This window comes from Branchiostoma floridae, chromosome 2, assembly GCF_000003815.2.
Source record: "Branchiostoma floridae strain S238N-H82 chromosome 2, Bfl_VNyyK, whole genome shotgun sequence".
In the NCBI taxonomy this organism is placed as follows: Eukaryota; Metazoa; Chordata; class Leptocardii; order Amphioxiformes; family Branchiostomatidae; genus Branchiostoma; species Branchiostoma floridae.
The window spans coordinates 35,005,985-35,017,717 of NC_049980.1; the positions used below are offsets into that span (position 1 = coordinate 35,005,985).

The window sequence follows — 11,733 nt, forward strand, 5'->3', positions numbered from 1 at the left end:
GTTTTCTTTTGTTCTGTTCCCTCCTTCCTTTCTTCTACCCTTATTCCTTCTACTTTCCTTTCTTTCTTCTATCGTTTTTCTTTTTTCTTTCCTTCCTCCTACCCCTCCTACCTTCCTTTCTTTCTCCCTTCCTTCCTTCACTGTAACAGCATGCTTTAGTCTCATCCACCTTTTTGTACAGAAAACCCTTAGGTTCTGTTGTCATTGAGTGATCCAGAGATTAATGTACAGTGCTATGATGATATACTTAATAGAATATTTTTTTAATTTTTCACCACCTATCCTGATTGATGTGTACAATTTAGTATGTTGTCAGTCAGTATAATTATCTAGGCAGATGTAAGATAATCATTAATATAAATTAGTATTATGTGATATCCACTACATAATGTATAGAATGGAATAGTTTAGAACCTCCTGTTTAATTTTGCTATGTTTGAACATGAAACACCACATCCTGGTCCTGCAGATGTGTGTTGTTATGGCAACAGCAGCTATTATTGTAGCTACATATATCATCTCAGTCTCTCCCCAAACCCACAACAAACATGAAAGTGCTCCCTAACCTTGTTGGTCCATGCAGGGAGTCTACATTTGTTATGATTCATACCTGTTTGTGTATAGATTAGGTACACCTATCTCGGCCAAAGGTACAAAGAGTTTGCCGTAGACAAGGATAAACAACTTTTACATTTTTTGTACGTGGGGAAGAGGAAAAATAGGACCATACTTTGTGTCAGAAAAGTCTGATGTTCTAGATATCTAGCCATCGCTGCTTCAGACCTGACTTCAGTAGAAGGTGTGTTTCTGTACAGGCCAGGTTGGTGTTACATGTAGGGGAAGTATACCCCAGCCTTGTACGTTACTCCAGACCTACTGTGTTTATAGTACTAAAGCTTTTGTTAGATCAGGCCTGGGTTTAACTTCACAGCTGCCACTCCTGAAGGCACAGACCTTGCTGTTAGCTGATGAATGTGTCTAAACTTGATCAACCCTACATCACGGGTCACGGCTTAAATCTACCCAGCCTGGCATGTATTAGCCTGGCAGGGAGGTCAGGAGCAGCAGGGGATGTACATGTAGACAGGCACAACTGCAAGAGAAGACCAGTTACTTAGGGGTCAGGGTTTGGGATAGGGTGAGAGTTACCTGAGAGGGTTCAGTTCAGTTCGTCCCATTATACAAGGTGCCACAAATGTTGGGTTATGGTCAGGGTCAGGGTCAGGGTCAGGGTTAGGGTTAGGGTTAGTGTAAGAGTTACAGAGAGGTTTATAGCTGTTGTGTTGTGCCCTGCAGTACTTAGCAAAGAGAAACCAGCTGGTAGAGTGAAGGCACAGATCTGGAGCAGTGTGGTTAGGGTTAGGGTTAGTGTAAGAGTTATAGAGAGGTTTATAGCTGTTGTGTTGTGCCCTGCAGTACTTAGCGAAGAGAAACTGGCTGGTAGAGACCCAGCGCAGCATGAAGGCCCAGATCTGGAGCAGTGTGGTTAGGGTTAGGGTTAGGGTTAGTGTAAGTGTTACAGAGACGTTTATAGCTGTTGTGTTGTGCCCTGCAGTACTTAGCAAAGAGAAACCAGCTGGTAGAGTGAAGGCACAGATCTGGAGCAGTGTGGTTAGGGTTAGGGTTAGTGTAAGAGTTATAGAGAGGTTTATAGCTGTTGTGTTGTGCCCTGCAGTACTTAGCGAAGAGAAACTGGCTGGTAGAGACCCAGCACAGCATGAAGGCTCAGATCTGGAGCAGTGTGGTTAGGGTTAGGGTTAGTGTAAGAGTTACGGAGAGGTTTATAGCTGTTGTGTTGTGCCCTGCAGTACTTAGCAAAGAGAAACCGACTGGTAGAGACCCAGCGCAGCATGAAGGCTCAGATCTGGAGCAGTGTGGTGAGCCTGGTGCTGATTGAAGGGAAGGGGCTTCTCCCGATGGACGATAACGGGCTCAGCGATCCGTACTGCAAGTTCAGACTCGGCAACGAGAAGTACAAGAGTAAGGTAAGGTCTTCATAATGTTCCTTACAAGAGTAAGGTAAGGTCTTCATAATATTCCAGGGCTCGAAATACTGGGTGCATGTGCACCCAGGTGCACCCAAAATTGGAGATGTGCACCCAATTATTTTCTGTGGGTGCACAGGGTGCACCCAAATATTTTTCTACACATGTATGTAAAGATACCAAAGTATACAGCATTACAATGTATATATCATATTCTTGACATTTAAGTGTTAGAAAGATAATAAAAATGGCTGTCATGGTACTTGTTTAAGGATTTGATAGTCTGTAACTAAGTTTTATTATTATTACTTAAATTTAAGTAGTGCACCCAAAAATGTTTTGTGCACCCAATTTTTTAAGCTGGGTGCACCAGTGCACCTAATCCCAAAAATGAATTTCGAGCCCTGTATTCATATATCTATTATGATTCTTTTATTGGCTTGGCTGATCAGATTTTGCACAGCCAGGGCTGCCCAATACCCGAGTCTTTGGCTATTACAAAAGATTAGCCCTGCTGACAGAGACAGCAACAATATAAATGTACATACTATTACTAAATCTCAGTAAAGGTTTCTCAGTTTAGAAATCGACCTTAATACACCTTGTATGACAGTCATGTTCCAGACTTGCGTTATTATGTAGCGAACTTGTATTGTAGGTGGCAGGAAAGACCCTGAACCCTCTCTGGCTGGAGCAGTTTGACCATGTTATGTACTGTAGGTTGTAACCAATGATGTACTGTTGTAACTGACTGGTGTAACCAATGATGTACTGTTGTAACTGACTGGTGTAACTATGTTGTTACTGTAGGTGGCAGGAAAGACCCTGAACCCTCGCTGGCTGGAGCAGTTTGACCTCCACATGTACGATGACCAGACCAGCGTGCTGGAGATCTCCGTCTGGGACAAAGATGTCGGCAGCAAGGATGACTTCATGGGCAGGTCAGTGTCAGACACACACACTTATCCGAATCAAAGCTCATCTGTGATAAATTTCATTATAGTGGAAAAGTTTAAACTTTGTTCCAACACAAAAGAAAGATTCACCATAAATTTTCGGTCGAGAACTCTGACCTTCGTCAGATGGAAGACTCGCTGTCCTGATGTTCCAGAAGTTGTCGCATGACGTCAGGCAGCAGCGAATCGTAAATGGCACGGTTCGGGGAGCGTTGATGTGCCCTAATGTAAATGGCCTCCTTAACACCCCTCACAAACCAATCCTGTTCAGTGTCCAAGATGCGTATAAGGTCCAGAGACACGGAATGGTCAGGAGATTCGATGTGTACTTTGTCCCAAGGTTAGGATTAGGGTTAGGTGTAGAACTGAAGATGTTACCATACATGTAATGTTACTGTGATGTTACTTTGTCCCAAGGTAAGGGTTAGGGTTAGAAATGAAGATGTTACCTTACATGTAATGTTACTGTGTCCCCCCAGGTGCCAGGTGGACCTGTCCGAGCTGAAGCGAGAGGAGACTCACCACATTGAGAAGGAGCTAGAGGATGGAGCTGGCTCCGTATCCTTCCTTCTCACCATTACAGGTAACTCAGGTGTTCTACAGGTAACTCAGGTGTTCTACAGGTAACTCGGGTGTTCTACAGGTAACTTGGGTGTTGTACAGGTAACTCAGGTGTTGTACAGGTAACTCAGGTGTTGTACAGGTAACTCAGGTGTTGTACGGGTAACTCAGGTGTTCTACGGGTAACTCGGGTGTTCTACAGGTAACTCGGGTGTTCTACAGGTAACTCAGGTGTTCTACAGGTAACTCAGGTGTTCTACAGGTAACTCAGGTGTTCTACGGGTAACTCAGGTGTTCTACGGGTAACTCAGGTGTTGTACAGGTAACTCAGGTGTTGTACAGGTAACTCAGGTGTTGTACAGGTAACTCAGGTGTTGTACAGGTAACTCAGGTGTTCTACAGGTAACTCGGGTGTTCTACAGGTAACTCAGGTGTTCTACAGGTAACTCAGGTGTTCTACATTTTGAAAATGGCTTTTTTTTTGCCTCCCATTTTTACCCCTTTGCATTTTCTTATGAGGCACTGTTTGCAGCCATGCATGTGATTGGCACCAGTGCAGCAGTAGATAGTGAGGGTTACCATGCCACTCTAGAGTTACGTGTTGCATAGCAACCAGAAAGATGACAACCTCAGGGCCTAGAGAGCTGCAGGCCAAATCAATATTTTACCATGATGAATATGCTTTATTGTACATGTATAATATGACCTAGTAACCTCCTAACCTCAATTTTCACTTTTTTATGTCTTCTCAGTAATCCATATTTTATATATTAATATATAATCATGACTCCCGTAACCCCAATAAACAGCACAAATTGGCATAAGGTTCAAAGTTCACTCCAGTGTGACCCTGTTTTATTAGGTTTGCCTATAAAAGCACTCAGCCATGAACACCTACCCTCTGGTCTGTGCAGGGCGGTTGTTTGGACCAATAACCTGAGATATTCCCATCGTTTCATGGCCATCTTTAGATGCTGCATCGTTTCCTGTCAGTCTAATCACATACAGTCATGTGGTAGTACTACAAATATAATCACACTCTGAATCTAGCTAAAGGCACAATCCCCAAACTCACACCCTACCAGCGCTGGGAAGGGGGTTCTCCCCTGCGTTGATTTTGTTGATTCTCAGTTCTCGTATTATTTTGCATCTATTTATGTATTTATCAATATCATATTTCTGCATGGCTGTTTACATTTTGTTATGTTGATATTTTTGTTTATACATGTACTAGATTTGGCACTTCACACAAGCATTTTTTTCATCTGGTAGACTAATATGATTGTTCTGCTCTGAGCTGATCAAGGTACTTTGTACAAAAGTCTGAGACTTGTGACCAGGAGAAAATGAAGTTAAATTTATGCTGGACAGAACTGCACATAGCGGTGCTTTTGTGCATCAAAATTTGTCACTACTGGAATTTTTTTTACTGAAAATCAGATGATACAATGATCTCCTTTGTTGAATAAAAGTAGCAATAACTTATTAAGAAATTAGACTTACAGCTGAATTTGTTTTGATTTTGGGACCACTTGTCACTCTCTGACTTCCTTGGTCAGCTCTAGAAGCCCGCTCCACCGCTAGATTGTTGCTCCTTGTTTCACCTAACATGTTGAGTTTTGTTCTGTTGTGTTCTGTTTGATGCATGTTGGTGGCTGCTGTGGGTTTGGTTGTGGTTTGGGCTGTAGGGCACGCCAGCCACGCTCACTCCCCTACGTGCTGGGGTGCTGACGGCCTGCACACGCACTTAGGTAACATCAGAGAACGTTTTGGTTTGTTTGTTTGTTTGTTTGTATTCTATACGCGGTAACACACCAGTTATGGCTGTAGGGCACGCCAGCCACGCACACTCCCCTACGTGCTGGGGCGCGGACGGCCTGCACAAACACTTAGGTAACAACATCGCAGAACATTTTTAGTTTGCTTGTATTGCCTACGCGGTAACACACCAGGTTTGGTTGTGGTTTGGCAATAGGGCATACTAGCCATGGATCCCCGCCGTGCTGACAGCTTCCCCCCTTCCCCACTCACTTTGGTAACAGCACTAAAGTCTCTCTCCCCCCCCTCCCCCACACACACTTGGGTAATACCATTTAAGTCTCTCCCCAGACACACACTTGGGTAACATCACTAACATCTGATGTTTTGGGTTTCTAACCAGAAATCTTCCTTGCACTGTGCCATTGCGCAGCAGTGTAAAACCACTATTTCGATTCTTCGCTTTTTAGTTTAATAGTTTTCTAGCTTTGTACATATTTGTTTGATTTGAAAATGCATTTTAAAGAAATATTGTACAAACCATACCAATTCAGTGTGAGAGACAGTGTTTTTCCCCCAGAATGCAGCGAAGACTTTTTGGTCTAATTTCTGTTTTTACATGCAAAATTGGTCAATTTTCAAATTAGTGCAATCAGTATTGCTTTTTACTACATTTTCTGCCAATATGCATTATTATTGTATTATTCATTTACCAAATGTTTGTTTTTCATGTACCTGTTTGTACCAGTTGCAGTTTTGACTCGTAGCGCCCCCTTTCTGTCCCTGTAGGTAGTGCAGGCAACGAGACGATCACAGATCTGGCTAACTACATGCCCGACCCCAGGGAGAGGCTGGAGGTCCAGAGGAGATATGTGAGTATCAGTACTTCTGTAACTGAAACAGGACCACTGGTAGATACTGTAAATGCATTTAAGTATCTCATGGTGGTCTCAATCATGATGTTTCTGACCTAGGGCGAAGAGTTGCTGTTATAGTTCCAATCATGTAACCCGTAACCTTGAGTGGCCTTCAGGCCTTGCTACGTGGTGACTATTGAGTGAAAAAAAAGAAAAAGTTTGTGGGGATTTAATTTCATGGTACATGTAGCAGGAAGAAGGCTTTTCCTGTGGTTTTACATTCGCGGTAGCACCATGCACTGTAGTCTCTTACTGCCATGGAAAAATGTTGGCAGTGGTTTTAATTCTGTCTCTGTTGTTGATGGGTGAGGTAGGAAAAATGCAAACCTGGAAACAACAAGGTCACAAGGTGTTTCCTTGGTAATAAGATCAACATGACATTATTGCTGCAACAGCTTTTTTGAATTTTGAATATTTGGTTCAGTATCTTCTGTCTGTATCTTCTATAGATGTGCAACATTTGTCCTGACTGACAGTAGTAGTACAGTAGTAATGGTGTTACAGACTCAGTCCTGCAGTTTAGATAACTTACATGTAAGAAGCATCAGATTTTTTTATTCCTGAAGTTCCTATAATAGGCCATAGTAGATTCCAGTACCGATGACTGATTATCATACTTAAATGATTATGTGTGTTGAGACCTTTTTGTTTCTGCGCTCAAATAGAGTATCATTTTCTCCACGTTTGATCAGGAAATTGACATACCTGTACATGTACATGTATCTGTAATGCAGTTTACACAGTATTACATGTACCTGTATGGTAGTGTACTGTATGGTAGTGTACTGTATGGTAGTGTATTACATACATGTACTTGATGAAGTATATGTAATGCACTTAACATACGTATGGTTGTGCACAATATGCATGTACATGTACCTGTAAGGTAGTGCACCGTAGTGCATTATACTGCATCACACTCTAACCCACCCACCCCCACCCCCCTTACAGTCTTTACTCAGGTCTCTCAGGAACTTGAATGACGTCGGACTGTTGCAGGTCAAAGGTAAACTTTATCCGTTCTTCACTGATTCTTTCACTCCTTCCTGCAGTTTCATGTTTGGCATGTGCACTATCAGATTGCTAATTTATTTCTTTGTTAGCTAATTAATTTAAAGCAACAAGAAAAGCTAACAAAACTGCGCAGCAAATAGAAATTTTCAACACTCATCGACCTTCTGATATTGTTGCTTTTCATCACCTACTGTCAGTGGTATGTTTAACAAACCCATCTCAGCCTATGTACAATGTAATGTAATTAACATCACCAAGGCACAAGAAAAAGCGAAACCTATATGATGAATTTGATATCCATGTTTTACATTGAAGTCCTGTCACTACAATTGAAGTACCTGTAGAAAGGTTGTTGTTAACGGCACTGAACTTTAATCCAACGCAACTTTAATCCAACACTTTTAAGAACCCATCTGTCAGTCAAAGACTAGCTCCGGTATGCAAATTCTTTTGAGTGCTGTACAAAACCAGTAAGGTATACGACTTAAAACCTAGTAAGTTTCAGCTCACAAAGATCGCATGTTGGAGCGACAAGTTAATCAATCTTCCGGTATGTTTCCATGCTGATAATCAAGCCGTGGGAGGAGGGCAGCGATTGTAATTTCAAGCAACCCCACTCTTCGTCCTCACATTACACATTAATTATCACAGTAAATATAGCGAAATATTAATAAACTGTCCATCCAACACAACCAACATGCCTTGAAGTGTCCCTCTTTAAAGTACAGGGCCAGGCTTTGTTACACAAATTCTGTTGAAATCCGAACACGCGCCATTTTGAATCATATTTCAGCACGCTCCTTCACCCCTATTTTCGAAAGTGATCACATCCAAAGGCCAGTAGGACGGATCTCACTGGCGATACCAACAGCCCCACATGGGGGACGTATTGTAGGGAGTTTGTACTGTGTTTTGCGGGTATATTTTTTGGGAACCATTCACAAACAACGTATTTTGCCACCATTTGCTTACCAAACAACGGATGAAAAGTTTCATAGAACGTCATAACTGTGTAGTAGAACAGCAGAACGGATTTGCCGCTGGTTGATGCATTTTGGGGCCGTGTTTTGATCGCGGCTATCAGCAGTTTACCGACATGCCGATTTGCCAATTTAACCTTGAGTAAGTGCCTGCCGATTGATACAAATTTGTCGCTGTAAATATGAAATCCGTAGATAAACAGCCTTGTTATATTATTGTGTCGGATTAAAGTTCCACTGGGAATAGAATCCAAAAGGACTTGCTATCAGTTACACTGTCTTTGAAATGTTATTTTCTCGCGACACAACAGAAAGTGGCAGACCAATGGATGTGTAGCAATGGCCGGGGAAACATAGTAAACAATGCACTAAACAGTTTCCAGAATGCGCTAAAGCCCGCTTGTTTATTCATGGTTCAGTTTGGAATTTGCTGGAATGTGTTGGATTAAAGTTCAGTGCCGTTATCTAGCAATGCTAGAATGATAAAAAATGAGTAATAATAATTATTATACATGCAAACCACTAACCACTTCCCTCCCTGACTCCCAGTTATAAAGGCTACAGGTTTGTTGGCGGCAGATTTTGGGGGGAAGAGCGACCCTTTCTGTGTGCTGGAGCTGACGAATGCCAGGCTACAGACGCAAACTATCTACAAGACTCTCAACCCCGAGTGGGGGAAAGTGTTCACATTGTGAGTATGTCTTTTATCTATTTAGATTTACCACATTTGTCACGGTGGAAGGATTGACAGGTGACATAACACCTTTTTAAGATGTCAACCCGGAGACCAGTCTTTACTGCCAGGAAGACTACATTCCAAAGCACTCCATTTATGGATACCATACGAAGTATTTATTGTTCATGCAAGAAACAGTTACTCAACCAACTGAGTAGATTAATATGTAAACAGATGTTTCAGGTAGTATCAACGGTTAATAGCTGACTTTCATCAGTGACTGTTTCTTGACTAATTTAGAAAAAGCACAGTGTTTTTATAACATATGTTTTGTTAAGCATAAAGCTTTAAATATATTGCTACCCCAAACTTTGTAGTGGTAATTTCATGCACTCAACACTCAAGGTATTAAAGCGTGCGCTGTTGCCATCCAAGCGATGATATTTGAAAGTATTGACATCTTGAGCACACAATCTTCCATCTACCATTTGTTTATGATTAGTCCTTTGTTTGTTTGTTTATTTGTGTTGTTTTTCTGCAGCCAAGTTAAAGATATCCACTCCATCCTGGAGGTCAGTGTTTACGATGAGGACAGGAACAAGTCGGCAGAGTTTCTGGGGAAGGTGGCAATCCCGCTGCTCAGAGTAAGCACACTTTTGTTTATTGTGTTGATATATCTAAGGTTGTTAAGGTTATGTTTATGATGTGGGTATGAACAAATCGGCAGAGTTTCTGGGGAAGGTGGCAATACCGCTACTCAGAGTAAGCACACTTTTATTGTGTAATAAAGATTGTTAGGTGTGGAATTCTATGACTGCTGCCTGCCAGGACATCAAGATTGCTAGGTAGCATTTAGATTAGCAGATAAAATTACTTTGGACATAAACAGTTATGCAGTTCTGGGCAAGATGGCCATTCTGCTAGTCAGAATAAGCACAATTCTGGGTCTGTGTCTTGAAATTTTATCGTGGAACTGTTCAGAATGTTTTGGTTTTAGTGCTGGAGGGTACATGTTGGAGTAGAGCTGTTTCAGCTTTTACTCCTAACTGTGCAGACATACAAACAGTACATCTAAGACTGAAATGATATACTATTCTATATGATGATATTTTCCTGTTCACAATACTGATATTACATCTTATTAGCTACATGATGGTTTGTGTCAATTATCATACAGATATCATGTAATGTTTCATTTCTGTCCCTGTTTCATGTAGTCATTGCTGTAGTAACAAGTACTTGTTGCTGCCAATGTCTAAGTGAGAACTAGTTTTGCTGGTACATATGCTGGTAAGATATTTTCATGACCTTCCAGATTAAGAATGGAGAGAGGAAAGCGTTTTTCCTGAAGGACAAGAAACTGAGGAGAAGAACGAAGGGCTCCATCGTGCTGGAGATGGAAGTCATCTACAATTCTGTAAGTCATCTACAATTCTCTAAGTCTTCTACAATTCTGTAAGTCTTCTACAATTCTGTAAGTCATCTACAGTTCTATAAGTCTTCTACAATTCTGTAAGTCTTCTACAATTCTGTAAGTCTTCTACAATTCTGTAAGTCTTCTACAATTCTGTAAGTCATCTACAATTCTGTAAGTCTTCTACAATTCTGTAAGTCATCTACAATTCTGTAAGTCATCTACAATTCTGTAAGTCATCTACAATTCTGTAAGTCTTCTACAATTCTGTAAGTCTTCTACAATTCTGTAAGTCTTCTACAATTCTGTAAGTCATCTACAATTCTGTAAGTCTTCTACAATTCTGTAAGCCATCTACAATTCTGTAAGCCATCTACAATTCTGTAAGTCATCTACAATTCTGTAAGTCTTCTACAATTCTGTAAGTCATCTACAATTCTGTAAGTCTTCTACAATTCTGTAAGTCTTCTACAATTCTGTAAGTCACTTAGACAATTCTGTAACTCATCTACAATTCTGTAGCACATATCATACAATTGTACATGTGCACCCTCAGCTGTGTTGTAACCTCTAACCTTTGACCTCTACAGGTCAAGGCCAGCTGGAGGACGTTCAACCCTAAGGAGGTGAAATATCTACAGATGGAGCAGAAGTTCAAAAGACAAGTAAGTGGGAGGCTCGAGCTGCTTCAAGGTAAAGACATAAGTACATGTAGGAAGTACAGTATGAGGGAGGGGGCAGCAAACCTTGTGCTGAGAGTCTGAGAGAGTAGATCAAAGTTTGGCTTCCATAATCTCTGTTGTTTCTGGTTTCTGGTATCATCTGAGGACTACAGGGGGTTTTCCAGTACTCGATGAAACATTGTTTACCGTAAAGTCTCTGCCCTGGTCAGAGTTAGGCTGGGAAAGTTGTGTGTTTCCTACCCTCCATAGTGAGTCCCTCTGAAACTGATATCCGCACTGTTTCTGCCCTGCCTATATCCTAGTCAAGGTAAGGCTGGGAAATTATGGGTTTCCTACCTTCTATAGCCAACATGTCTGAGAGACTTCCTTCTGATATCCGCACTGTTTCCTTACTGTTTCCGTACTGACATCCGTCCTGTTTCCGTCCTGCCCTGTAGATCCTGGTGAGGAACCTGCAGAGAGTGAGCCGACTGGTCATGGCGGTCGTCAACACGGGAAGGTTCGTCAAGAGCTGCTTCGAGTGGGAGTCAAAAACACGCAGTATCACTGCCTTTATAGTAAGTCTGGTCCCTTAAACATGCAGTATAGTAAGTCTTCAGTATCTCTGCTTTCATTATGATAGTAAGTCTGGTCTCGAAAACACAGGGCTGATGTAGATTGTACATATATGTGCTGATGGTGTATTTTGTTGTTGCAGATGCATCCGCTTTACTTTACTTTACTTGTATCCGCCGATGATCTGTTTTGTTGTTGCAGATGTATGTTGTTTCGTCTCGTCCCCGTGCGGCC

The 11,733-nt window shown here is 41.6% G+C and overlaps 1 protein-coding gene across 11 annotated transcripts in view; it reads left to right on the forward strand.

Moving 5' to 3' along the window:
• The window catches only part of LOC118407175 (multiple C2 and transmembrane domain-containing protein 1-like), a 101,150-nt gene that overhangs the window by 82,880 nt on the left and 6,537 nt on the right, over window positions 1-11,733 (forward strand). For 10 of the 11 annotated variants that reach the window (XM_035807664.1, XM_035807600.1, XM_035807614.1 and 7 more), the window contains 11 exons: window positions 1,809-1,985; window positions 2,796-2,926; window positions 3,421-3,524; window positions 5,191-5,253; window positions 6,050-6,132; window positions 7,129-7,183; window positions 8,721-8,862; window positions 9,389-9,491; window positions 10,163-10,264; window positions 10,852-10,926; window positions 11,382-11,501. In XM_035807664.1, coding sequence (XP_035663557.1) covers window positions 1,809-1,985; window positions 2,796-2,926; window positions 3,421-3,524; window positions 5,191-5,253; window positions 6,050-6,132; window positions 7,129-7,183; window positions 8,721-8,862; window positions 9,389-9,491; window positions 10,163-10,264; window positions 10,852-10,926; window positions 11,382-11,501 — 1,155 coding nt within the window. The remainder of the gene's footprint in view (window positions 1-1,808; window positions 1,986-2,795; window positions 2,927-3,420; window positions 3,525-5,190; window positions 5,254-6,049; window positions 6,133-7,128; window positions 7,184-8,720; window positions 8,863-9,388; window positions 9,492-10,162; window positions 10,265-10,851; window positions 10,927-11,381; window positions 11,502-11,733) is intronic. The other variant, XM_035807638.1, reaches the window with a different exon arrangement.